The 26,863-nt window shown below is 40.5% G+C and overlaps 1 protein-coding gene across 4 annotated transcripts in view; it reads right to left on the bottom strand.

Annotated features, from left to right (window-relative positions):
* Ric1 (RIC1 partner of RAB6A GEF complex) overlaps nt 1–16,435 on the bottom strand; it is an 87,070-nt gene extending 70,635 nt beyond the window's left edge. For 3 of the 4 annotated variants that reach the window (XM_090329943.1, XM_090329945.1, XM_090329944.1), the window contains exons 1-2: nt 16,260–16,434; nt 8,955–9,062 (exon numbers count right to left, since the gene is read on the bottom strand). In XM_090329943.1, the coding sequence (XP_090186069.1) occupies nt 8,955–9,062; nt 16,260–16,403 (252 nt within the window). In that variant the 5' untranslated portion in view covers nt 16,404–16,434. Of the gene's footprint in view, nt 1–8,954; nt 9,063–16,259 lie in introns of all 4 variants that reach the window. The other variant, XM_090329946.1, reaches the window with a different exon arrangement.
* Between the last annotated feature and the right edge of the window lie 10,428 nt (nt 16,436–26,863).

Raw genomic sequence — 26,863 nt, 5'->3', positions numbered from 1 at the left:
CCTAGTTGTAGAGTGCTTGCCTAGCATGCACGATGCTCTGGGTTCGAGTACTATATACACTGAAAAAAGCTGGAAAAAGTGGTGTTGTGGTTCAAGTAGTCAAGCACTGGCCTTCAGGAATGCCCAAAGACAGTGTTCAGGCCCTGAGTTCAAGCACCAGGACTGGCCAAAAAAAAAAAAAAAAAAAAAAAAAAAATCACATTAAAACAAAGAAAAAAAGAACAAAATAGAAGAGAAAATCAATTAACAGTGAAACTTCATGGGGCCTAAGATGGAGTCCCCAAATAACAATGTTAACTAAAAATTGTATATGATCTGTTTTGCTTGACACCAACAGAATTAGACTATAGACCAATAAAGGATGATTCTGGAAGACTTCCAAATGTTTTTCAACTAAAGTAGCATCCTTCGTTTCTTGTTTGGGCTTTTGCTGACACTGCATAGCTGTGGTTGATCTATAATGGAGTACAATCCCCTTGCTTCCACCCCCCAACTGTTGGTGTAAGAGGCAAGTTAAAAGGTATTTTTTCTAGTCTGGCGCGGTGGCTCACATCTGTAATCCTAGCTACTCAGGAGGCTGAATTCTGAGGATTGAGGTTCAAAGCCAGCCTGAGCACTCAGTCATGAGACTCTTACCTCCAATTAACTACTAGAAAACCGGAAATGGCACTGTGGCTCAAGGGGTAGGGCAGTAGCCTTGAGCTGAAGAGCTCAGGGACAGCACCCAGGTCCAGAGTCCAAACTCCATGACTGACAAAAAAAAGAGATGCTTTTTTTCTGGATCTGTAATTAAAGGCTGATACTCTGCTTCAGACTCTTTTTATCTATATACCTTAATTTCAGCTATTCCCTCCTACAGTCGCTTTATAATCAGCTTGGGCTCTAGGAAAGACATGATTCACTGATAAGTACTTATTAAAAAAAAAAAGCACACAAACACACAAACAAAAACAAAACCACAACTGACATGCAGTGCCATCTTCTCAACACCTTAAAAAGAATGACTAAAAGTACAGATCATTTACCAGACCTTCAGAGACAAATACTGAACTAGCTAATGGTCAGCTAGGCCATACCTTTAATTTGGGACTGCTGTAACTATGTGTAACTTGCTCATCCTATTCTCAATTCTTCCTACTTAACCTGAAGCCAAGGACCATACTCTAGAAGATAAAGATGTACTAATGTGCTATCTTTTCATGATTACCATGTAATAAAAATCTTCTTTCTGGGCCAGAAGTATGGCCTAGTGGTAGAGTGCTTGTCTAGCATGCACAAAGACCCGGGTTCGATTCCTTGGTACCATATACATAGAAAAAAGCCACAAGTGGTGCCGTAGCTCAAGTGGTAGAGCTCTAGCCTTGAGAAAGTCCAAGGACAGTGTTCAGGCCCTGAGCTCAAGTCCAGGACTGGTCAAAAAAAAAAAATCTTCTTTCTCTATCCTTCATTATGCCTTTATTCAGCCTAACATATACCTAACATGGTAGTTTTGAAATTTAGAAATGGATCTAGGAATCTGGTTTAATTAGATAAACTTGTGTCAGTGTTCCAGGATCTAAAAATAGCATACTTCTAAATAATTGTGAATCAAAGCTACTCAAGGGGCTGAGATCTGAGGACGGTGGTTCAAAGCCAGCACTGGGCACTCAATGAGACTCATATCCAATTAATCACCAGAAAACTAGAAGTGCTGCTGTGGCTCACAGTGGCAGAGCACCAGCCTTGAGCTGAAGAGCTCCGGGACAGTGCCCACTCCCAGAGTTTAAGCCCCATGATGGGCCAAAAAAGAAAGAAAGAAAAAATAATAAATGGCCTGGGTGAGTGGATTATCCCAGGAATTCCAGCTATGTGAAAAGTGGAAATAGGAGTATTGGGGTTCAAAGCCAAATTTACTGAGACCTTGTCTCAAAGAACAAACTGGCATAGTGGTCCACATCACTAAACTCAGTTATGTGAGAGGCAGTGATAGGATAAATGAATCCAAGGACAGGCTTAGTGTGCGAGACCCTATCTGAAAAATAGCCAAAACAGTGAGTATAGAGTATGGCTCAAGTAGTAGAAGTCTGAGTTCAAATCACATCACTGCCAAGAAAAATAAAAATAAATACTTGAGATTATCATTCCTTAAAACAGGTTTACCCTGACTTAAATATAATGAATACATATATTCAAAAATTATTGTGAATCAAATATCATGAATTCAGACTGCATAATTATGGGCAAAGTCCAGCAGAAAGTCCGTGAAACTCTTATCTACAATAAACTACTCAGAAAAAGACGGAAGGTTGGCCAGAAGTGTGGCCTAGTGGTAAGTGCCTGCTTAGCATGCACAAAGCCCTGGGTGATTCCTTGGTACCATATACACAGAAAAAAACAGAAATGGTACTGTGGCTCAAGTGGTATAGTGCTAGCCTTGAGCAAAACAACAAAACAAAAATAAACAAAACTAACAAAAAAAAAAAACAAACCCTCAAGAACAATGCCCAGGCCCTGGGTTCAAGCTCTGGGATTAGCAAAAGAAAGAACATAAAGAGAGGAGAGAAAAGGACAGAGGAGCCAGAAGTAATGCTGTGACTCAAATGATAGATTTAAAAAATAAATGAGCCTGGGCGCCAGTGGCTCATGCCTGTGAGCCAACCCAGGCACAAAAAATCCACGAAGAGATTCTTATCTCCAATTAACCACCAGGAAATTGGAAGAAGCCACTGTGGCTCAAGTGGTAGAGCAGTATAGCCTTGAGCTGAAGAGCTTAGGGACAGTGCCTAGGTCCAGAGTTCAAAACCCATGACCAAAAAAAAAAAAAAAAAAGAATGAGGTTACATTTGAAAACTTGGATGAGATGAATAAATTCCTTGAACTTTTACTATCAAACGTCACTGAAAAACAAGTATTTTGGCCGGAGTTTGGCCTACTGGTAGAGTGCTTGCCTAACATGCACAAAGACCCAGGTTCGCCGGAAGTAGGGCTGTGGCTCAAGTGGTTGAGCTTTAGCCTTGAGAAAAGTTCAAGGATAGTCCTCAGGCCTTGAGTTCAAGCCCCAGGACAGGCAAAAAAAAAAAAGGAAGAAAGAAAAATAACAAGTATTTTAAATGATTCAAATTGCCATTTATCCTTTCCACAAAGAAGTTAGAGATGGCATAATTGGTGAAGTCCAATTATGAACCAGCCTAATTTAAAAAAAAACAAACTCTCAAAATCAGAGTCTATTTTAATTTTGAGATATTTTCTTAACAATAACAAAATAGGTACATTAATTCTTCATTAATGTATTCTAAACAAAAGTACAGTAAACCAAATCCTCCAACATAAGCAATATCATAACCGAGTTCCAAATATGTAATCAATGAAGATGTAACTTGAGAAAAATTATTTTGAACCATGAATCACTGTTTCAAAGAATGCTTCATATTAATCTTTTTTATTTTCTTCTTTATTGTGCCAGTCCTGGGGCTTGACCTGAGAGCCCATTGGGCATTGTCCCTGAGCTCCTTTTGCTCAAGGCCTTTTTTTTTTTTTTAACTTCTGGCCTTTTCTGTTTATGTGGTACTGTTGAATCAAACCAAGGGCTTCATGCATGCTAAGCAAGCACTCTACCACTAGGCCACATATTTATTTCTTTGATTTTGGTAGGTCATGGGGCTTGAATCCCTTGAGACACAGCACCACTTCTGGTTTTCTAGTGGTTAATTGGAGATAAGAGTCTCACAGACTTTGGTACCTGGGCTGGCTTTGAACTGTGAGCCTCAAATCTCAGCCTCCTGAGTAGCTAGGATTATAGGCATGAACCACAGGCACCTGGCTTACATATTCCTTTTTTTTTTTTTTTTTTTTTTGCCAGTCCTGGGCTTGAGCTCAGGGCCTGAGCACTGTCCTTGGACTTTCTCAAGGCTAGAGCTCTACCACTTGAGCCTCAGCACCACTTCCGGCTTTTTTCTATGTATGTGGTACCGAGGAATCAAACCCAGGTCTTCATGCATGCTAGGCAAGCACTTTAACCACTAGGCCAAACTCCCGGCCCACATATTCATTTCTTGAAGGATACTTTTGCTACACATAGTTTTACAATGATTTTCAACAATAATGGAGTCTGCTATTTACAGAGCATCTATTATTTGCCAAGCAGTTTGTTAAGCTTCAAGAATGAAGTTATGGGCCAGGAGTTTGACCTAGTGGTTCAGAGTGCTTGCCTAGCATGTGCAGAGACCTTCTACATAGCTGGGATGACAGGTGAGGACAACACACTGAGTTTAAAATATCTTTAATTTCCATTCATTTCTGAAAAGTATTTCCAGAAAGTACAGAATCTGAATTGTCAGTCATTTAAGACACAATTCTTTCTCCCCCACCACTATTTCCAAGACTGTCTTTGAATTCAGAATTTAGTTACGATATGCTCATGTGTAATTTTCTTTGTATTTATCCCACTTGGGATTCTATAAACTTCAGATTGGTATTTTTATTGTTAGAGAATTCATAGCTATTATGTATGTACTACTTCTTCCCTATTCTCTTTCTGGGGCATAAGTTGGCCTTTTGTTGTAACTCTATATGTCTAACGATAGTTCCTCTCACTGTTCCTCATTTTTTTTCTGTGCTTCATTGTGGCTATTTTCTATTAATATGTTTCTTAAAGTCACCAAAACTTGTCATCTGCTATATCCAGTCCAGTCTGAAGTCGATGAAATATTAAGTTGAGGCTCTCTGTTTTACTTTTAGAATTTCCATTTTTTTGTTTTTTGGGTTTTTTTTTTAATAGAGTCAAAATATCTGGTGTAATATCTGTAAATTTTTCCTTCTATTTTTCTTGAGCACACAGTTATTTTAAAGTTCTTGCCTAACTCCAGTATCTTCCATCATCTTTTGTCTTTTTCTTTTGGTTGCTGATCTTATGATCTTTCATTCACCTGCTTGGCAGTTTGCAGATTTTATTTCCGATACAGTAGACAGAAAATTTGTAGATATGATAGTTATCTTTAGAAACGCCTGTTTACTATGATGATTAGTATTTTAGTCTTGTCATGGATTGAGTTGGATTAGCATTGGTTTGAAAATTCGGTTAAGGCTAAGTCTTACTTCTGGTTAACCTTAAAGCGACTTAGTTTCATCCTTTAGTATTAAGCCTATATGACATCACCACCATCACTTCACAGATATTTGGAGGTGACAATGGTGTTACAAATTATTCAGTAATACTATTATATAAGTTTTGTCAAGACTGCTACAGGTCTACGGCCATACCACCCTGAACGCGCCCGATCTCATCTGATCTCGGAAGCTAAGCAGGGTTGGGCCTGGTTAGTCCTTGGATGGAAGACTGCTACAGTAAGTATAGGAAACACTGTCAATGGGATCTTGCTACCTAGAAGAAATATATAATATATATTATACTGTAAGCTTTTAAAACCTTACATTTTTACCAACTATAAAATCCAGTTCTTTTTCTGCTCCATAGGTATTTCCACCCACCTCTCTATTATTATTATTTTTAAGGAGCTGTACAAAGGGGTTACAATTCCAAAAGTAAGATAATGAATATAATACTTCTTGGACAATGTCACTGCCCTCCTTTGGTTTTCCCCATTTTACTTCTGCTATCTATGCCTAAAAGTTGCATACTTTATTTTTTACATAGTATATATTGAAGACTGTATTTGTTCAACCCTTCTTCCATCTATTCATGTGACTTCTTTGCTCCCACACAAAAGACAAAAACAAAACAAAACAAAAACCAAACACCACCACCAAAACAAAAAATCCATAGGTTTTGGGTTGTTTTTGCTGGTCCTATGGCTTGAACTCAGGGCCTGGGTACTGCCCTTGGACCTCTCTGTGCTCAAGGCCAGTTCTTTACCACTTGAGCCACAGCACCACTTTCAGCTTTTTCTGTTTATATGGTACTGAGGAATTGAACCCAGGACTTGATGCATACTAGGTAAACACTCTATCACTAGGCCACATTCCCAGACTCCATCTTCTAATGTACTCATTGAGTTCCTTTCAGTTTGTACTAAACACTGAATTGTTTGGGTTTTGTTTTGTTTTCAAATTTTGAGAAATTTTTCATCTGGAGTTGTTCTACAGAGGCTACTCATACAAAGTATTCTATTTATTTCACATTCTACACTGACTATTTGAACAGACAAGAGACCAATACTTCTAAGAGTTTTAACTCAAGGAACAATGCACATCTTATGATACAATGTTTTATTCTCATTCTCTCTCTCTCTCTCCCTCCCCCTCTCCCCCCTCTCTTATTTTTGGTGGGTCATGGGACTTGAACTCTGGGCCAGAGTATTATCTCTGAGCTCTTCAGCTCAAGGCTACCACTACCCTAACCCTTGTGCCACAGAGTCACTTTCAATTTTCTGGTGGTTAATTGGAGAGAGGAGTCTCACGGATTTCAGTGCCCAGACTAGCTGTGAACCACGATCCTCAGACCTCAGTCTCCAGAGTAGCTAGGATTACAGGCATGAGCTACCTCAGCCCAGCTAGCAATATTATATTTTCTAATAATGGAAACACTGTGATGAATGCTATTTGATTATATCAACTTACAATGTTTGGGGGGGGTAGTGATAGTGTTAATTACCTGCATAACAAACATGATGCTTTGCCATTTAATTCAAAAAAGAACCTACAGCTATATTTTTTTTTCCTTTTGTGGGTCATGGGGCTTGAACTTGGCCTGGGTCTGGGTACTGTCCCTGAGCTCTTCAACTCAAGGCTACTGCCCTACCCTTGAGCCAAGCCCCACTTCCCATTTTCTAGAGGTAAATTGGAGTCTCAGGTTCTTTGGTGCCTGGGCTGGCTTTGAACCTTGATCCTCAGATCTCAGCCTCCTGAGTAACTAGGATTACAGGCATGAGCCACTGCTCCTGGCTGAGTCTGTCATTTCGTTTTCAAGTACAACAATATACTTTGATTTATTTTAACATATAAAAACATTTAATATATAAAAATTAATGAACTACGATTAATTTATAAAAACTATTCTTAGTTCATAGACTATATATAAATGAGTTGTAGAATACATTTCACATACGGTTCTTTTTTTTTTTTTAATTTTTTGTCAGTCATGGGGCTTGAGCTCTGGGCCTAGGCCTTGTACCTGAGCCCTTCAGCTCAAGGCTACCATCCTAATCCCCGAGACACTGCTTTCCTAGTGGTTAATTGACTATAAGAGTTTCAGGCTCTTTAGTGCCCGAGCTGGCTTTGATGTGCGATCCTCAGATCTCAGCCTCCTGAGTAGCTAGGATTACAGGAGTGAGTCACCATACCTGGCTGGCGTGTGGTTCTTAAGTCTTCAAGCTCCTGCTATATGAAGTACAGAATTGTTGACTGTTTTTAAGTATTTAAAGCATTTATAAATTAGTAATCTAGTTAGCATATTATAGCGTGGACTAGAAAGAAATTGAAAATAGTGACAAGTTAGTCTAGCGGTTAAAGTATAAGAGGCTAACGGTTTCATTCAGTGGTTGAGCACCAGGATTCAAGGACAAGGCTCTGGTCTGGATCTCCACCATCACAAAAAAGCAAAAAGTACATGGAATAAACACTGAGTTCCTACATAAGAAATATCGTATTTCTCCGACATACATTGTATCTATGGGACTAGAGAAAAACCTAGTGTTGGAGTACCTCCCTAGCAGGTGTGAGGCTCTAGATCTACATTGAGCACTGAAAAAAACACAACAACAAAAAAACCCACTCTCTATGTAACTTTGTATCTTTTAATATCTCACCTCCTCAATTTACTCATCTATTATGAAAGATAACAATATTCATGTCTAAGCACTGAAGATCAAATGAAGACAGGCTGTAATCCTAGCTATTCAGAAGGCTGAAATCTGAGGAGGATAGTGCAAAGCTAGTCTAGGCAGGAAAAGTCCATGAGACTCTTATCTCCAATAAACTAAGGAAGTAAAGCCTGTGGCTACAAGTGATAGAGTATTAGCCTTAAGCAAAAAGAACTCAAGGACACTCTCCACCACCTTGAAGCCTGTGGAGGCCTGCTGGGAACAGGACTTCTAAAAGGCAACATGTCCTGAAGGCTGTGGTGCAAGACCATTTTTTCTGGCTATAAGCGAGGTCTTCAGAACCAAAGGGATTATTTACTTGGTCAAGAGATGTGCTTATGTATACACAGCAAAAAACAACATAGTGACTCCTGGCAGCAAACCTTACAAAACCAGAGTAATCTGGGGAAATGTTAACTCATGCCCATGGAAACAGTGGCATGGTTTGTGGCCAAATTCCATAGCAACCTTCCTGCTAAGGCCTCTAGACAAAGAATTGGAGTGATGCTGTACCCTCCAGAACCTTATGAAATTAAATAAAGTAAATCTGTGCTCTTGTTAAAAAAAATAAATTAAATTAAATGATCCATGTAAACCAAGATATGCAAACTTCTGCAAGAAGTGATCAGAAACTATTAACCATACATAATGCCATTGTGAACACCTTAGATGACAATGATAAAATATATGTTAAAAAGGATTAACTATTTCTGCACAAATCAGATGGAACAAACGAAATGCAAAAAGATTTAAACTAGATATAAGAATTTGCTATGAAATAGGCTTATTATAAAGTTCATTATTTTGTGGGATATCTTAAATGGGGGGGAAAACTGAATATGAACACAGTAGCACCAGGCAAAAAGCTTTAAAAAACTGAATTACAATTCAAAGGCAAAATAGGAAAGTAAGAAGATCACAAAGAAAAAGACATAAGTGTATTTTTAGAGATGGCAGAAGCGGTAAAGCAAATAGAGAAGATAGCGTTAAGTACAATAATACAGAATATAATAGGCACACAGAAGAATCAAGACAAATTCCAACACTGGAAGACAAACGCTCTGTACTTGAAAGACTAAAGGAAAATCATCTATAAGAATCAAACTGACATGTAATGATTTCATAAGAAAGCACTATTAAAGTGGAAAATCTACTTACAGATACTGCTATCATGGTACTATCTGGCCTCCATTCAGTTTGTTTGTAGGATCCAAACTGCGTTGATGACTTTGCAGGTTCCTTGTACGTTACAATTAACACACTAGGCTGAAAAAAATGTATTTTTATTAATATTACAAATATATATATACAAAATTTAACATAACATAGAATATCCTGAAATTATTTTAAAAGTTTAATAAACTATAATTAAGTCATCAGCCATTAACATTCCATATAAACCAACACAAAAGGGTCTGTCAGGATTACAGCAAAGAAATGAATCAAGCCAGGCACCAGTGGCTCACGCCTATAATCCTAACTACTCAGGAAGCTGAGATCTGAAGATCTCCATTCAAAGTCAGCCTGGGCACTCAGTGAGACTCTTATCTCCAATTAACCATCAGAAAACCAGAAGTAGCACTGTGGCTCAAGTAGGAGAGTGGTAGTCTTGAGCTGAAGAGACCAGGGACAGTGACCAGGCCCAGAGTTTAAGTCCTACTAAAAATGACCAAAAAAAAAAAGTCACAGGACATAACTAAAATATTATGAAGAAGCAATCTTGAATAAAGAATATGCAGTGTATATATAATGTTATAGTGCTGGCAATGAGGAACTGTTGACATTTGCTACAACATGGCTCAACCTTAATGACATTATGCTTAATGAAATAAGACACAGAAAGACATACACTGTATGATCTCATATGTAGAATCTCAATGAGTCAAGCGCATAGAAACAGAAACAGATGCTGTCAGGAGTTAAGAGATTAAAAGAAATGAGGTTGATTTTGTCCAAAGTACAAACTTTCATTTATGCCTATAATCTTAGCTACTCAGGAGACTAAGAGCTAAGGATGACGGTTTGAAGCCAGGTAGGGCAGAAAAGTCCAATAAACTACTCAGAAAAAGCTGGAAGTGGCTCAAGTGGTAGAATGCTAGCTTTGAGCACAAAGAGGCTCAAGGACAATGCCTAGGCCTTGAGTTCAAACCCCAGGACCTGCCAAAAAATAGGAGAGGTAAGTTCAGAAGATCTAATGTAAACTAAGGTGAATGTAACAATAGAATGTACTACATATAACAACAATAGTGTATTCTATACATGCCTCTTCATCCCTTTCATATGCTACCTATTTACACTTTCTTTCACAAACGGTAATCCAAATACTTATATTAGGGCCAGGAATATGGCCTAGTGGTAGAGTGCTGGGTTCAATTTCTCCATATCACATACACAGAAAAAGCTGGAAGTGGTGCTGTAGCTCAAATGGTAGAGCTCTAGCCTTGAGAAAGCCAAGGACAGTGCTCAGGCCCTGAGTTCAAATCCCAGGACTGGCAAAAAAAATTAAATACTGGAAATTAGTTATCTGCAAATAGGGATAACTATGTTTCTAATTCAGAATGAAAATATTCTGAATTACTGTTGTAAGGTTCACATATATGGACTTGCATATTCACCGTGAAGAAGTAAAAACTCCTGGTAGATGGACCAGATGGAAGTATGGACCCCTGGTAGATGGACCAGATGGAAGTATGGACCCCTGGTATGATACAAAATGTAGTTAACCTCAAAAACATGAGAAGGGGTAGCAATGATTGTTAAGAAATGTACCTTCTATATGGCGAATATAATGTAACCCTTCTATTAATTACAATAAAAATGTTTTAAAATGTAGTTAACCTTGTGCAATATCCATATAAATCATAAATTATATTTATAGGAAGCTTCATCCATCGAGCTGAATCTCAATTTTTTGGGGGGGGGCGGGGGGAGGAACAGTCCTGGGGCTTGAACTTGGAGGCCTGAGGACTGTCCTTGGGTTTTCTCAAGGCTAGAGTTCTACCACTTGAGCCACAGCACCACTTCTGGCTTTTTCTAAGTATATGGTACCGAGGAATCCAACCCAGGTCTTCAAGCGTTCTACTACTAGGCCAAACTCCAGGTCCTTACAATACTCTTAAGAGAAATAAATCAATTGTACCATCAATACAGTTCTACTTATTGCACTTCAATCTGATATATATAATAAACCTTTTTGTAACACCCCTTTTGAGCTTCAAAATACATGGATGGGCTGGGTACCAGTGGCTCATGTCTGTATTCCTACCTACTGAAGAGGCTGAGATCTGAGAATCACAATTTAAACTTGGCCTATGCAAGATAGCCCACCATTATCCTTTTAAGGGGGTGGGGGTGAGGGGCCACTCCTGGGGCTTGAACTCAAGGCCCAAGGCTTTGTCAAGGCTAGCACTCTATCACTTGAGCCACAGCATCACCACTTCCAACTTTTTCAAACCTACTCTATTAAGCTGCTCCCAGCCCTCTACCAGAATTTTCTCCCAATTAACTACAAAAAAAAAAAAAAAAAAAAAAAAAAAAAACTAGAAGTGGAACTGTGGCTCAAATGGTAAAGTACTTGCCTTGAGTAAAATAGCTCAGGGACAGCATCCAGGCCCCAGTTCAAACCCCAGGACTAGCACTAAATAAATAAATAAATACGATTCCGATGATAATCAAAGTAGAATTCTTGAGTTGTGTGTGTGTGTGTGTGTGTGTGTGTGTGTGTGTGTGTGTGTGTGCTGGTCTTAGGGCTTGAACTCAAGGCTTCATGCTTTCATAAGGCTTTAAAAAAAAAACAAAACCTGACATTCTTTATCAGTTGAGCCATCCCTCCATTTCTGACTCTTTGCTTGTTAACTGGAATTAAGAATCTCATGGACTTTTCTGCTCTAGGCAGCTTTCAAACTCAGCCTCCTAAATAGCCGATGCCTCGCTCCTGAATAACTTCTAAGTAGAATCACAATATAGAAAAAGCAAACTTACATTAGTATATTGTCCTAAAAACAAAGTGATAAAAACCTTCACACGTTTAATGGTTAAATATGCTATTTTAAAATATGTACCAAAAAGCAGTAAGCTGGGTGCCAATGGTTTAGAAGACTAAAAATCAAGTTTGAAGCCAGCCTGGGCAGGAAAATTCCATAAGACTCATATCTCCAATTAACCAATAAAAGCTGGAAGTGACGCTGTGGTGCAAGTGGTAGAGTGCCAGCCTGGAGTGTAAAAGCCAAGTCTGGCGTGCATATACATACACATACATACATGAATGCGCACAATGGATAGCTAGAGAAGCTCTTTTCTTCATAAACAAGTCCAGACAGCACTATCTCAAATTTGGGGTAGAGTCAGGCACCAGTGGTTCACCTGCAATTCTAGCTATTCAGAGGGCTGAGATCTGAGGATCCTGACTCAAAGCTGGCTTAGCACAAAAGTTGAAGAGACTCTTATATACAATTAACCAATACTGGACTAAAGGCATGCCTCAGAGCACAAGCCATAAATGAAAAAGCCGACCAAACGCTCGATCTAACTTGAAGCCTTGGGAAACACACACACACACACACACACAGAGAAAGCCTACAGATTACTCCATGACACTGGAATTCCAAGTATCTATTTACAATACGTAACTATAAGTTCACTAGAAAACCCATGAAATGTATACAGATTAGTTCTAAGAGATTTTAATGTTTCCATAGTCTCATAAGTAACCAACATTTCCCATACTGCCAATGTTTTGGACATTAAAATAATCAACTGAGGCTACTTACTAAATGGTTATTAAAGACTGTGGGAGGAAGACTCCAAGTTCCAGGCCCACCTGGGATGACCCCGCCCTCTAAAAACAGAAACAAAGGGCCAGGAGTTTGGCCTAGTGGTAGAGTGCTTGCCTAGCATGCACGAAGACCTGGGTTCAATTCCTCAGTACCACATACATAGAAAAAAGCTGGAAGAGGTGCTGAGGCTCAAGTGTAGAGCTCTAGCCTTGAGAAAGTTCAAGGACAGTGCTCAGGCCCTGAGCTCAAGCCCAGGACTGGCAAAAACAAAACAAAACAACAACAACAAAAAAAACAGAAACAAACCAGTGGCTTATACCTGTAATCGTAGTTATTCAGAAGATCACAGTTCAAAGCTAGCCTGAGCAAGGAAGTCTATGAGACTTACCTCTGATTAACCAGGAAATAGCCAGAAGTGTGGCTCAAATAGTAACCTTAAGCAAAAAGGCTCATCGCACAGTGCCCAAGTCCTGAGTTCAAGCTTTAGGTCCAACATGAAAAAAAAAAAAAAAGATTTAAAAACAACAACCAAGCTTTCTGTTTCTTCCACAAGGCAGTTTTTGTTTTTTGGTTTTTTTTCTTCTTCTTTTTCCCAGTCCTGGGGCTTGAACTCAGGGCCTGAACACTGTCATTGGACTTTCTCAAGGGTAGCGCTCTACCACTTGGGTCACAACATCACTTCCGGCTTTTTCTGTGTAGGTGGTACTAAGGTATTGAACCCAGGGCTTCATGCATGCTAGGCAAACACTCTACTACTAGGCCACGCTCCTGGCCCCACTTTTCTCTTCAAAAATGCATTCTTCCTAAGAAAACTTACTCCATGAACCCTAACAATGTTTCAAGTAAGCAAATTTCTCTTTGAGCATGTTTCTCCCTGCCTCCAAATGTCAAGTGGCGGTTGAGACTTCAACTCTAAAATAGGCTTTAGATCTTCAAAACTCATTTGATTTCATAAAATTAATTGAACCTACAACCTTTTCAAAATCAAAGCTTTCCTGTTCTCAATACAAACATTTTGAACCAATTCCTTCTCAATTTTTTGACTGTAACTGGCAACCCCTTAATTTGCCAAGAAATGTTTTCACTTTTAACAGTTTGCTAATATAAATTTATTTTAACTTACATAGTTCCAGGAAATTGAGAAATTAGAAAAAAGATCAAAACAAAAGCTTTTAGAGAGTAAGGAAAGACATAGCTCAACAATGACTAGAAGCTAGAATCTCACTTACCCACTGAAATAACCACAGACTTTTAGTGTTATATTGTTCAAATCCTGACATTCTAAGTCACAAAATTCATACTCAAATATCAAGGTTAGACATCATATAAATTAGAGACACCATAAAGCCTCCCTAAGGTATTCCTGAATTTTATTTTACTACATACTTCTGAACACTAGGGTGGGTTAGGTGTGTGATGTGCCAAGGATAAGCGATGTCACCAGCACTGAGGCTTGAAGCCAGGGCCTCATACTATTGCTTAACTTTTTCCATTCAAGGCTGGTGCTCTACAACTTGTGCCAAATCTCCACCTTTTTTGCTGGTTAAATGGAGATAAGAGTCTCAAAGACTTTTCTGCCTGGTCTGGTTTTGAACTCTGATTTTCAGATTTCAGTCTCCTGAGTAGTTAGGATTAAAGACATGAGCCACCAGAACCCAGCTACAGTAGAGTTTTAATACTAGTGCTCCCTGACTCCTGTGAAAAGCCCATCTGCACAGGCTGGGAGTTCGGAGACAAGTATGCATGGTTTATTTTGCACTTGGTGTTTGGCGGTATTGAGGGATAGAATTTGCTTGAACTTGCTAGACAGGTGCTCTGCCACTGGAGCATCAAAATTAATCCTCCTGCATCAAATTAAAGTTTGTGTTCATGTGGAACACAAACCTCCATGACACTGGGATTAAGAATCTCATTCTCTACTTGCTGAGATAACTAGACATTCTGAGTATGAGTAATTTTAAATTCCAGAACTGCCTTGGATTTTTGAATATTTTATCTAACTCCATAACCAAACAGTAGATAATATTAACAATGTCCCTAAACAACTTGAGGCACTTTTTCACTTTCTGAGAAATAAGATAGGTTACAGGCTTCTAAGTCTATTCAGCTTTCATATTAAATTTACTTTTGTCTAAAATTAAGTCAAACCCCCTTTTAGGGGGTTTAAAAAAAACTTAGTTTGGGGGCTGGGAGCGTGGCCTAGCATGCACGAAGAACTGAGTTCAATTCATGGGTACCACATACACAGAAAATGCCAGAAGTAGTACTGTGGCTCAAGTGGTAGAGCACTAGCTTTGAGAAAGGCCAAGAACAGAGCCCAAGCCCTGAGTTCAAGCCCCAGGACTGTCAAAAAACAACAACAACAAGTGAACTTAGACTTTATAATTTGTTATATTCAGGCAAAATTACATACTAGATTTAAAAAACAATTTAAAATTCAACTTCTAATTATTTTGTCTGTATATACCTAGAAGTTAATAGGTACATGTAAACCTAAACAAATCAAAATAAGTTGTAATTAGTATTTAAGAATCAAATGATATACACTAGAATGAAGAACTAGACAGAATGTCATATTGCTGGTACTGTAACTTTCAAACAATTTACATAGCCAAAACTTAACAGCAACTAATCCCAACGACAATAGTAAAATATCGCTACCAGAAACCTATCACCTAAATCCTATCCCCAGTCTAACCAGAACTGTAGGTGAGGGCAGTCAAGGGCATTATAAATAGTATGCCCAATGATATCCTCTAATGACTGGAGGGTTCTAACTGAACTAAAACCAATATTTCACATAGATCTAGGAAGGGCAAGGTCACAACAAGCCTCCACATTGCCTAATCAGCTTTGAATAGAGAACTTCTCTCTGACATCGATTGGTACTCTCGTAGTTGAAGGAAAAACGGGAAAGAAAGAGGCATTTTTATACTCTGAATTCTGCAGTGTTTACAGTTTCCATCATCATAGTTTTCTAGTTGTTTCCAATAATTAACTACAATACGGAAAGGTCTTCAGGACTCAAAGCAAAACCAGCATTGGGTCCAGAGCGCTCACCAAGTCTTATTATTTCCAGGTGGTATCACTGAGAGTAGGACGGACAGATTTGAGTTCTACTTCCGCTCCTCCTGAACACCCTACTAATTCTCAACTGTCCCAGTGCAGCTAAAAAAAGAGACTAGCTTAGAAGTGGGTAAAAGAGACGCTAAGAGAGCTCAGTAATTAGACCTTTAGGAAATAATAATGATGATCATAATAACGATGATCTCTGGTTCTGGAGTTTCTAGCACTAAGTTCCCATCGGCCTGTAAAGTCTGACACCGGGAAAAGCCTAAGAAGGGTTTTCCCTAACTCCACACAACGACCTTTAAATTGAAAGCCAGGGGAGCTGGGACACCCCAGCGGCCGGATTCCTACCAGAAGAAAGTTCAAACGAATTTGCTCCAGCGGGATGGGAGAGGGAAGGAGGGCGAGTCGGGGCTCGGCCGGGCCAGCGCGCGGGATCTGCTCCGTGCGCGGCGCGGCGGTCGGTCCGACGCGGAGAGGCGCCGCGATTTCCCTCGAGCGGTGACTGAAGGGGCGAAAGGGTCCGGCGCACAGGGGGCCGGGGTCCCGGGCTCCGGATGGGACGGTGCCGGGACGCCGGGGAGAAGGCGACGGAAGCGGCGGCGGCGGCTCTACTTACTCGGCTGTACCAGATGCTGAGGCGGGCCGGGGCCAGCACGGCGAAGAAAGCCCTCTGCGGGTCCGACTGAATGTGGAAAGGCGCCTCGGCCGCGCTCCCCGGAGGGCAGAGCAGCCTCTTGGGCCAGCCGCTCAGGAAATACATGGTCCGCACACAGCCGCCGACGCCGGGGCCCCCAGCGGCCCCCGGCCCCCGGTCCCCGGCCCCGTCGGTCACACTCAGCGGCCCCGGGTGGGGCGCCCGCCTCCCACACCGCCACCGGCCAAGTCGGCGGCGGCGACCGCGGCAGCTCGGGGCATTTGCCCGCTGGCCCGGCCGCACCGGGCCGACGCGACGCTGCGCGACGAAGGCACCCCCGCGCAGACGGGGCCCGAGGTGGGGGAGGGCGAGGGAGGCCGAGCCTGGACCGAGAGAGGCGGGAGGAGCGCGGAGGCCCGCCCCGGGCCCAGCCCCGCCCCTCCGCGGGCCGTGCGAGCGTCACCACGCCGCGTCGCACGGGTCTTGGGGGATGGAGGGAGGACGGACGGGGCGGGCGTACGCATGCGTACTGAGGACTGCGTCCCCCCACCCACGCCGTTTTCGGAAACTCCGCCTCGATCATCGGAGGCGCGGCCGGGAAGCGTCAGCACGCACGAGGTCTGGCTGTGCTGTCCACTGCCCCGCCCACTGGCCGACTTGGAGCGCCCAAGCTGGCACTGCGGGTGAGAAAGGGACAACTGTGATTGCCCGTGGGCAACTACCGGAACTCGTACTCAATCCGCAGAGCTTCCGCAGCTGGATACGCCCCTCTCCAGGCCGGGCCATATTTGATTGCCCCTCTGGATTTATGGGTCCTCCGGTGGGCGGGTCCTACTGGAGGGGAGGGGCGAGTCCTGGTCACGTGACACCCTGTCCCGGCTCCCCCCACCCTTGGGCAGCTTAGGAGCTGGGATGCTGGCGGGGGGGGTCCTCTTATGAGTTGGGGATGAACTTTATGTCCTAGTCGAGGGCCTTTATCCAATTAGTGGTGAAAGTGCCGGAGTTCACGCTCTGCCCTACAGGAGTTCTAAATCTAGTACGGTAAATATTTAGAATTTAGTCTTCATCTGCCCCTCTACTCATAGGAACGTTAGACAAAGCTCAGGCTGCACCCGCGGTAAAATTTTGTGAAGGTCGTGGACTTAATTTTTAAGGTGGAACAGAATAGATAAGTTGTAATCTGACATTTAACTTTTCGACCTAAGAGGTTCAATATGTACTTTTAAAGGACAGACCTGTTGATACCAAATTCTGATTAAGAGTGAGGAAAGGCCAAAAAAAAAAAATATGGAGTGGAGGAAGGGAGTGCTGAATAGAAGAGAAGCTTGTACTTGCATTCCTTTTTGGGGGGAAAATTTTCATGTGTTCGTATTAGTTTTCAAATTTTATACAATTTTAAAATGCTAGGTGGAATTAAAAAGCTGTGACATTAATCACCAATAAGTGAAAAGTAACCTAACCCATACTAGATAAAGCATCGTAGCTGGTATTTGTAACAATACGTAACTTTACATCATTTTTCTGAACATTTGCTACTATAAAAGGTGATCAAAGAGCCAGGCTGTTGGCTTAGTGCTAGAGTGCTTGCCTTGCATGCACGAAGACTCGGGTTTAATTCCTCAGTACCACATACATAGAAAAGCTGGAAGTGGTGCTGTGGCTCAAGTGGCAGAGTGCTAGCCTTGAAGAAAAAGCCCAAGGACAGTGCTCAGGTATGAGTTCAAGCCCCAGGACCGGCCAAAAAAAAAAGTGATCAAACTACTGTCTCACCACTCAGTGCTCAGGCTGTGTTTCCCTGGTATGTCTTCCCCACACCCCAAATCAAGCCTCCTAAAATATGATAAACAGTAAACTTTTGAAAGTGTTTGACTAATGGAAACAGTGGATGAAATGTTGAGCCAACTAAGCTACACCATTAGACAAAAATAATAATTATATATATATAGATAGATAGATAGATAGATATATGTCCAGAAAGGTTTCTGGACTTGCCAGTATACAATTATAAAGCATAACAAAGTTGCCCCATACTCCATCTTAGATACAAGTTGTGCATTTGGCAGAGAAGCAAAACTGTTAGATGCAACACTTCCATTAAATTAGCATATTTGCCCTAAGTCCCTTTCAGATGGTCTTGATTCTCATGAGCCTCCTCAGAAGTGTGAATACCAGGCCAGGAGTTTGGCCTAGTGGTAGAGTGCTTGCTTAGTATGCATGAAGCTCTGGTTTCCATTCCTTAGTACCACATACATAGAAAAAGCTGAAAGTGGTGCTGTGGCTCAAGTGGTAGAGCTCCAGCCTTGAGAAAGCCCAAGGACAGTGCTCAGGCCCTGAGTTCAAGCCCCAGGACTGGCCGAAAAAAAAGTGTGAATACCCTCCTGCACTCCTTGGCAATTTAAGGAGTTTTATTTTGTTCAATTTTGACCTTGCCAAATTCAGAATCTAATTTCCCTGCCACTCTTCTTTGTAGAAGTCAAAGTTTAGCAAATAAATTCAAATGCTTGATTTGATTAAGTTCCAAAGTAAAAGTTTCAAGTAGGTAAAATTGGCCAGGCCTTATTATTGTTACTTTCTTAAAGGAAAATAGGACCAGAAGTGGCGAATATACCTAAAGCCACATGGCTTGAAAAGGACTGGTCTTCCTCTACAGGTTCAGGGGCCTTTAACAGGATTGAATTGAATTGTGATAGTTATTCTGAGAACTGAGGGTAAGGAAGAGAAGACCCTCTGGGCCTTTCTCCATAGGGAAGGGGGAGGGGTATGAATGAAATATCTTTTAACCTTTTATTTGTCAATGACCATTTGGTTATTTACAGCATCATTTACAGGCCATATAACATTATCAATACAGGCCCAGGCAGCTGACCAGAGCATACATAGCTGTTCGGTCATGTATCAGATGATATTGATATATATGACCAAGGGCTGGAGGTTCCTCACCCCTGCCTCAGAGATTTCCCATTGTGTTGGAAAAGTTGTGGGCTCAACTTTCAAATACTTTCAAAGTCCCCTATGAGCCTTCCTTTTTGTTCATCTATCCGACCACTACCACTCTCTAGTAAAACTTACCAACTCTATTCTAAGGTAAAACTAATCTACTCAAAGTTAAAAAGGTACATATTTGAGTCAGTTAAGCTCACTTTATCATAAGAAAGAATATTGGAGGCACAGTGGTTTATGCCTATAATCCTAGCTATTTGGGAGGTGGAGATCAGGAGCAACGTTTAACACCAGCCTGAACAGAAAGTCAGAGACCCCATCTCAACACGCAAAACGTGGTGGTATGCCTCTGTGATCCCAGCTATGCTGAACATGGTGGTTTGCATCTCTGATCCCAGCTATGCCTGATGGTACTCACCTGTGACCTTAGTTATACAGGAAGAATGGGTAGGAGGAGTGAGGTCTGAGGCCAGCCCCAAGTAAAAACGAGTGATTCTACCTGAAAAAATAACTGAAAGCAAAAGCAGGATGGAAGTATGACTTCAGTTGCAGAGTACTCATACCACCAAAAAGGAAAAGAAAATAATGTTGGTAAGGGTGCAAGGAAACAACTGTTCACCATAGTTAACCATATATAGGAAGATAATTCCGGATAGGTATTTATTTTTGTTTTTTGTATTTTATATTTTGTTTTGTTGGTCATGGAACTTGAACTCTGGGCCTTGGCACTGTCCCTGAGCTTAAGGCTACTACTCATTCTACGCCTTGAGCTACTTCTGGTTTTCTGATGATTAACTGGAGATAAGAGTCTCATGGACTTTATAGTGCCCTGGTTGGTTTTGAACCTCGATCATCAGATCTCAGCCTCCTGAGTAGCTAGGATTACAGGTGCAAGCCACCGGCCTGGCTCAGGATAGTTTTTCTAAATGATTGTTGCTATCACATGCGTTGGGGGAGGGGGGAGGAGAGAGGAGAGGAGAGAGAGAAAGAGAGAAAGAGAGAGAGAGAGAGAGAGAGAGAGATATTTAAAATATAAATATGTTTGGACTTAACTATCTCTCCTATGATTACTTTCTTATGAAATCAACAGTAATACATAGAGTTTTAGCTTTAAAGCTGTACCCCAAAAGGAACAATGGAAATGTTTCCTCATTGGTGATATTATAGAATGACAAAAAGGCCTTTGAGTTTGAGTGCTTCATATGTTCTCTTTGCTCAAGGAAAACAGGTTGAAAATGTGTAGCAGTGGAGAACACTGGACAATCATGAAAGTAAACTATGCAACTCATGAGTGGAGATGGGGGAATGGGAGATAATGAGGGAACAGATAACACTCTACAAAAGGAAATGTGCTAATTACCTGACTCATGTAAATGTAACCCCTCTGAACATCACCTCTATAGTAACAATAAAGTAAATGTTCAAATAAAAAGACATCAAGTAGTCAATGGGTATATGCAACAATGTTCAAAATGACTATCTGAAAATTGCAAATCAAAACCACAATGAAATACCATCTCACCTATTAAGAATGATTTATCAAAAAAATCTATATCAGGATTTGGCAAGGGTTTGGAGAAAAATGAAGCTTTGCACATTGTTGGCAAGAATGTAAACTAGTGCCATCATTTTGGAAAACAGTATGGAGTTTCCTCAGAAAATTAAAAAAAAAAAATAGAACTACCAAATGGTCCAGCAAATCCACAGCTTTGTATATATCCAAAGAAAAATGAAAACAGTATGTCAAAAAAAATCTGCTCTTCAATATGAATTGCAGCACTGTTCACAATAGCCAAAAATCAAAACAACCTAAGTAATGACCAACTGATAAATGATAAAGAAAATATGTACATATACACAATGAAATATTTGGCTCATAAAAGAAGGAAATCCTTTTATTTGTGACATGGATGGAACTAGAGATCCCTGCCTAAAGTCAAATAAGTCAGGCACCCAAAGACAGGTACCACACTGTCTCACTTAAATGTGGAAACTAAAACAGTTGATCTAATGTGTTCAATATACACAATATAAAAAATGAAGTATGGGGTTGAGAGTTTGGCCTAGTGGGAGAGTGCTTCCCTAGCATGCACAAAGATCCAGGTTTGATTCTTTGGCACCAATACTTAGAAAAAGCCAGAAGTGGTGCTGAGGCTCAAGTGGTAGAGTGCTAGCCTTGAGAAAAGTCCAAGGACAGTCCTCAGGCCCTGAGCTTAAGCCCAGGACTTAAGTATGTAACTTGTAGGAAATGGAAATGGGGAAGAAATGCATTCATAATCTGATTTATGGAATTACAGCCCCTTTGTACAACTATATAATAATAATTAAAAATAATAAATAGTTGAACCCATAAAAAATACAAATTGCTCCAGAAAAAAAAAGTTCTCTCTGGGCCTTTTTATGGTTTTCCAAATCATCTATAATAAATTCATGTTACTTTCTTTTGTTTTTGTGGGTCATGGGGCTTGAACTCAGCCTGGGTGTTGTCCCTGAGCTCTTCAGCTCAAGACTACTGCCCTACCCTTGAGCCAAGCCCTACTTCCCGTTTTCTAGGGGTTAATTGAAGGTGAAAAATCTCAGGTCCTTTTGTGCCCAGGCTGGCTTTGAACCTAGATCCTCAGCTCTCAGCCTCCTGAGTAACTAGGATTACAGGCCTGAGCCACCAGGCCCAGCTCTCATATTTCTTTTGTAATAAGAAACCAGCTTTTTAACATTGTTAAATTGTTAATGATGAAATGTCCCACTTGTCCTACTTTAAGTAGAGTCATGAAGTGCTGACAAATCAAAGGGAGTAATGTATTGTAGAGTTTCAGGCACAGGTCCAAGACTAGTGAGAGAAGGATTAGGAGGAAAGTAACCCTGAGTCACCAGACTAAAAGTAGGCCCTATTTACTTTCGTATATCTTGGCAGGCTTCTGATGACAGACTTGTGGCTGGATTTTTGGTTCTGAGCTTATATCAATGCCAATGTGTGGGGACTTCCATAAGAGCCTTTGATAATAGCCACTGCAGATTATGCTGTTTTATTTATTACCTGTGTGTGTGCATGCGTGCCTGTACGTGTGTAGATGCATGCCCATGTGTATGTGCCAGTACTAGAGCTTGAACTCAGGGCCTGGAAACTGTCCCTGAGCTTATTCACTCAAGGCTAATGTTCTACCACTTAAGCCACAGCTACATTTCTGGTTTTTTTCGTAGTTCATTGGAAATAAGAGTCTCACGTATTTTTTTGCCTGGGCTGGCTTCAAACCACAATCCTCATACCTCAGCCTCCTGAAGAGCTAGGTTTATAGCAAGAGCCACCAACACCCAGCTAGAAATGATTCTTCAGTCATGTACAACTGATACATTTGCTACTGGCCTGGACCCTTGATTACTTGAACCTTCTGAAACCTGATAATGAATAACTCAGTTGAAATGAGCTGATGTCCATGTTTTACATTAAAGTAATAGGGAGGTAAGCAGAGTAAGTGGAAAATATGTGAAACAAGATTGGCCTTAGGTTGGTAATCTTTGGAACTGAATGAAGAGTACTTGGAAATCCACTGTTATTCTCTACACTTTTGTATATGATTAGAATTTTATTATTCCCTTTTTACTTGGTTCCTGTATTTACTAAAACACTTAAGCAAAAAGAGTTGAATAAATGTGTATAACATGTTGACATCCATTCCAACTCTATAGGCAGGTGACCTGTGGTCTGGACAGACTGCCGAAGTCCAAAAGTGCCACCTTTTGAGGAGCTTCTGCTGGGAATAGTATTGAGTCCCTCACCACACATGTATATACTGTTCCTGTGAACGATGTTGCCGAGGTGTGTGTACCATTTCTCAATGAAATATTTCTCAATGAGCTCTTTCTTTGTGGGGCAAATTTAGCACAGGTAGTCCAGTCCTCAGTAAAAGCAAACTTTTCAATAATAAAAATTATAAGTATTATAAAATTAAATGTTATCTAAATATTAGTATGATTACTTTTTCCACACCTCTAGTCACAGATCACTAAATATTTTAACATGGTTAAAATTCAAAATATAATATCATAGTTAATTTTAATATTTTAAATAATATAATTAAATTTAAATGTAAGTTATTCATTTACTTTTTATTTATTTTGCCAGTCCTGGGGCTTGAACTCAAGGTCTGGGCACTGTCCCTGAACTACTTTTTGCTCCAGAATAGCACTCTAACACATGAGCCGCAGTGCCACTTCGGGTTTTATTTTGTTTATATGGTACTGAGGAATGGAACCCAAGGCTTCATGCATGCTAGTCAAGCACTCTACTACTAGGCCATATTCCCAACCTAAATTATTTAAATTTTAAAAAAATATTTAAAAATTTAAAATTAGGGACTGGGAGTGTAGCCTAGTGGTAGAGTGCTTACCTAGCATGAATGAAAAAATTATTTAAAAATTCAAAATTAGGGGCCAGGAGTGTGGCCCTAGTGGTAGAGTGCTGGCCTAGCATGCATGAAGCCCTGGATTCTATTCTCTGGCACCACATACCCAGAGAAAGCCAGAAGTGGAGCTGTGGCTCAAGTGGTAAAGCACTAGCCTTGAGAGAACTCAAGGACAAGGCCAGGAGTTTGGCCTAGTGATAGAGTGTTTGCCTAGCATGCACAAAGTCCCAGGTTCGATTTCTCGGTACTACATACATAGAAAAGCTGGAAGTGGTGCTGTGGCTCAAGTGACTTGAGGAAAAAGCTCAAGGATAGTACTTAGGCCCAGAGTTCAAGTTCCAGGAGAGAGGGAGAAAGAGGGTAGGGAGAGGGGGAGAGAGGGAGAAAAAGAGGGGGGAGGGAGGGAGAGAGGGGGAGGGAGAGAGGGAAGGAAAAGGAGGGAGAGAGAAAGCTCAAGGACAATGCCCAGGATTAGCACACTAGAAAATAATGGGACGAAGTCTAATACTCTATCCAAGCAAAATGGGAAATGGTGTTTTTCCATTCACTTTGCCATTTTCTTTTTCTTTTCTTTTTTTGCCAGTCCTGGAGCTTAAACTGAGGGCCAGAGCACTGTCCTTGGGCTTTCTCAAGACTGGTGCTCGACTACTTGAGCCACAGCACCATTTCTGGCATTTTCTGTATATGTGGTATCAAGGAATCCAACCCATGGCTTTATGCCTGCTAGGCATGCACTCTACCACTAGGCCATGCTCTTGGTCTTTTCATTTTGTTTTTTAGACGGATTTTCTAGGTAATGTAAGACTAGCCTCATGGTCTCCATGTAGCCCAGGCTGGTCTTGATTTTACAATCTCCCTGCCTCAGCTGGGACTACATTGCTTTGCCTTTGTTTGTTTGTAGTGGGGCTTGAACTCTGGGCCTGGGCACTGTCCCTGAGCTCTTCAGCTCAAGGCCTGAGCTCTACAACTCTACCAGTTTGAGCTACAGCTCCACTTCCCATTTTCTGTTGGTTAATTGGAGATAAGAGTCTCACAGACCTTAGTGTCTGGTCTGGCTTTGAACCACGACCCTCAGCCTCCTGAGTAGCTAGGATTACAGGCCTGAGCCACCAGCACCTGGCTCCCTTTGCTCTTTTTAGATGTTAAAAGCATTGGTTGGAAACAAACTTAATTAACTGTAACTGCTCTTTTAAGACACATTTCAATTAGTTCTCAGATGTTTACAAAAAGGTTCTACCTGAATTTTGTGTGTATACTTTATTAACCTTGGAAAAGCAATGAGAAATAGAAGTTTCTGACCCTTTAACAGTAGAATGTTAACCGTAATTCTAGGAAGAGACCTAAGTCAATCTACCTCCTTATTCAGACTTTATTAATTTAGCTAAAATTTCATATTGATTGTGTTATCCCCAGCTCTCTTATGTTTATCAGTGATCTGAGAATCAAATCTATATGCTTATCCAAATGGCACTTGTAACAAACCACTCTAGAATATAGGAGTTTTAGCTTCTGTCCTGTTCTCATGTTACTCTACTACATTTAATCTGATTCCTCAAGAATTCTAAATCACAAGCAAGTGTAAGTATAAAAGTAAAGATTTGTATTTTTTATTCAGTCAAATATTAATATTAGCTATAGCTAACATTAAGTTTTATGACAGTCTGAAATTTGATAAAGTAATAATTTATTGTCATTTAGGTACTTATATAATTATTGTAATACAAATACATATAACACAGCAAGGTGCTGGTGAATAGGAGACTGAGACCTGAAGGAATTGGGTTCAAAGTCAGCTTGGGCAGAAAAATTGGTAAGGCTCCCTGTCCAATTAACCAGAAAATGCTGCACTGGTCCATGCTCAAGTGGTAAAGTTGCAGTCATGAGCAGGAAAGCCAGGCAAGCACTTGAGAGGTCCTGAGACCAGACTTAGTACCAACACACACACACACACACACACACACACACACACACACACACACACACACACACCCATGTAACAGGCATGACGTGATACAGCTTGCCTATAATCAGAGTACTTGACATTCTAAGGCTGGAGGATGGAGAGCTTGGAGCCAGCCTTGGCTACATAGTCAGACCCTGTTTTAGAATTTAAAAAAAAAATGCAAAACCTAACAGAAAAGTTATCATCTTAACTATTCTAAGTCTGCACCTCAGTAATATATATTCACATTGTTGTGAAGCAGATCTCTAAATTATTTTTAATTTTGCAAAACTGAAACTACTCATTAAACACTTCCCCCAGACTCTGACAGCCACCATTTTACATTGTGTTTCCATGAATCTAATTACCTTACATACCTGGTAACTGTGAAATCATACAGTATTTCTGTATATGCATTGCTATGCAAAATCTCCTTGAGACCCTGATTTTATTTCCTTAAGATAAATACCCAGAAATAGGAAATGGATCATGATACTTCTATTTTTATGATATTTTAAAGGAGCTGCACTATTGTTTCTACAATGTTTCCCCATTTTATAATCCTACTGACAGAACTGAAGGTTCTAATTTTCTAAATTCTCATCAAAACGTCTTGTTTTCAGTTTGGGGATTTTATTAATAGTAGCCATCCTACCAGGTCTGAGGTACTTTCTCATTGTGGTTTTGATTTGCATTTTTCTGGTAATCAGTAATGTTGAACATCTTTTCATATGCCTGCTGGACATTTGTATGTCACCTGTGGAGAAAAGTAGCTACAGTTACACAGAGCATAATGGTGTTTTTTTTTAGCAATAGACTACATATGCAGCAATCATTCCATAAAATTATAATGGAACTGGAAAAGTCCCTTCACTTAGTAAATCATAGTCCTTAAAATGTACCACAATGCAAAACTTGTGTTTGTGGCAATGTTCCTATAAAGAGGCCAGTACTGCCAGTTGTATGTAAAAATATAGCACATATAATTACATACAGCATAGAATACTAGGTAATTAACAACTGTGCCACTGGATTACGTACTTGCTACGCTATGCTTATTATTTCAGTGTGTGCTCTTACTTATAGAAAAGTTTACTATAAAGCATTAATCTGGGGATCGGGAATTTGGCCTAGTGGTAGAGTGCTTGCCTACCATGTTCAAAGAACCGGGTTCAATTCCTTGATACCACATATGTAGAAAAAAGCAGAAGTGGTGCTGTGGCTTAAGTGGTAGAGCTCTAGCCTTGAGACAGTCGAACGGCAGTTCAAGGACTGGCAAAAAAAAAAAAAAAAAAAAAAAGCGG

Source organism: Megascapheus bottae, chromosome 3 (genome assembly GCF_031878675.1).
Source record: "Megascapheus bottae isolate mThoBot1 chromosome 3, mThoBot2.hap1, whole genome shotgun sequence".
NCBI lineage: Eukaryota > Metazoa > Chordata > Mammalia > Rodentia > Geomyidae > Megascapheus > Megascapheus bottae.
The sequence above is the reverse complement of the archived record's forward strand: the minus strand, read 5'-3'. Positions and strand labels throughout refer to the sequence as shown.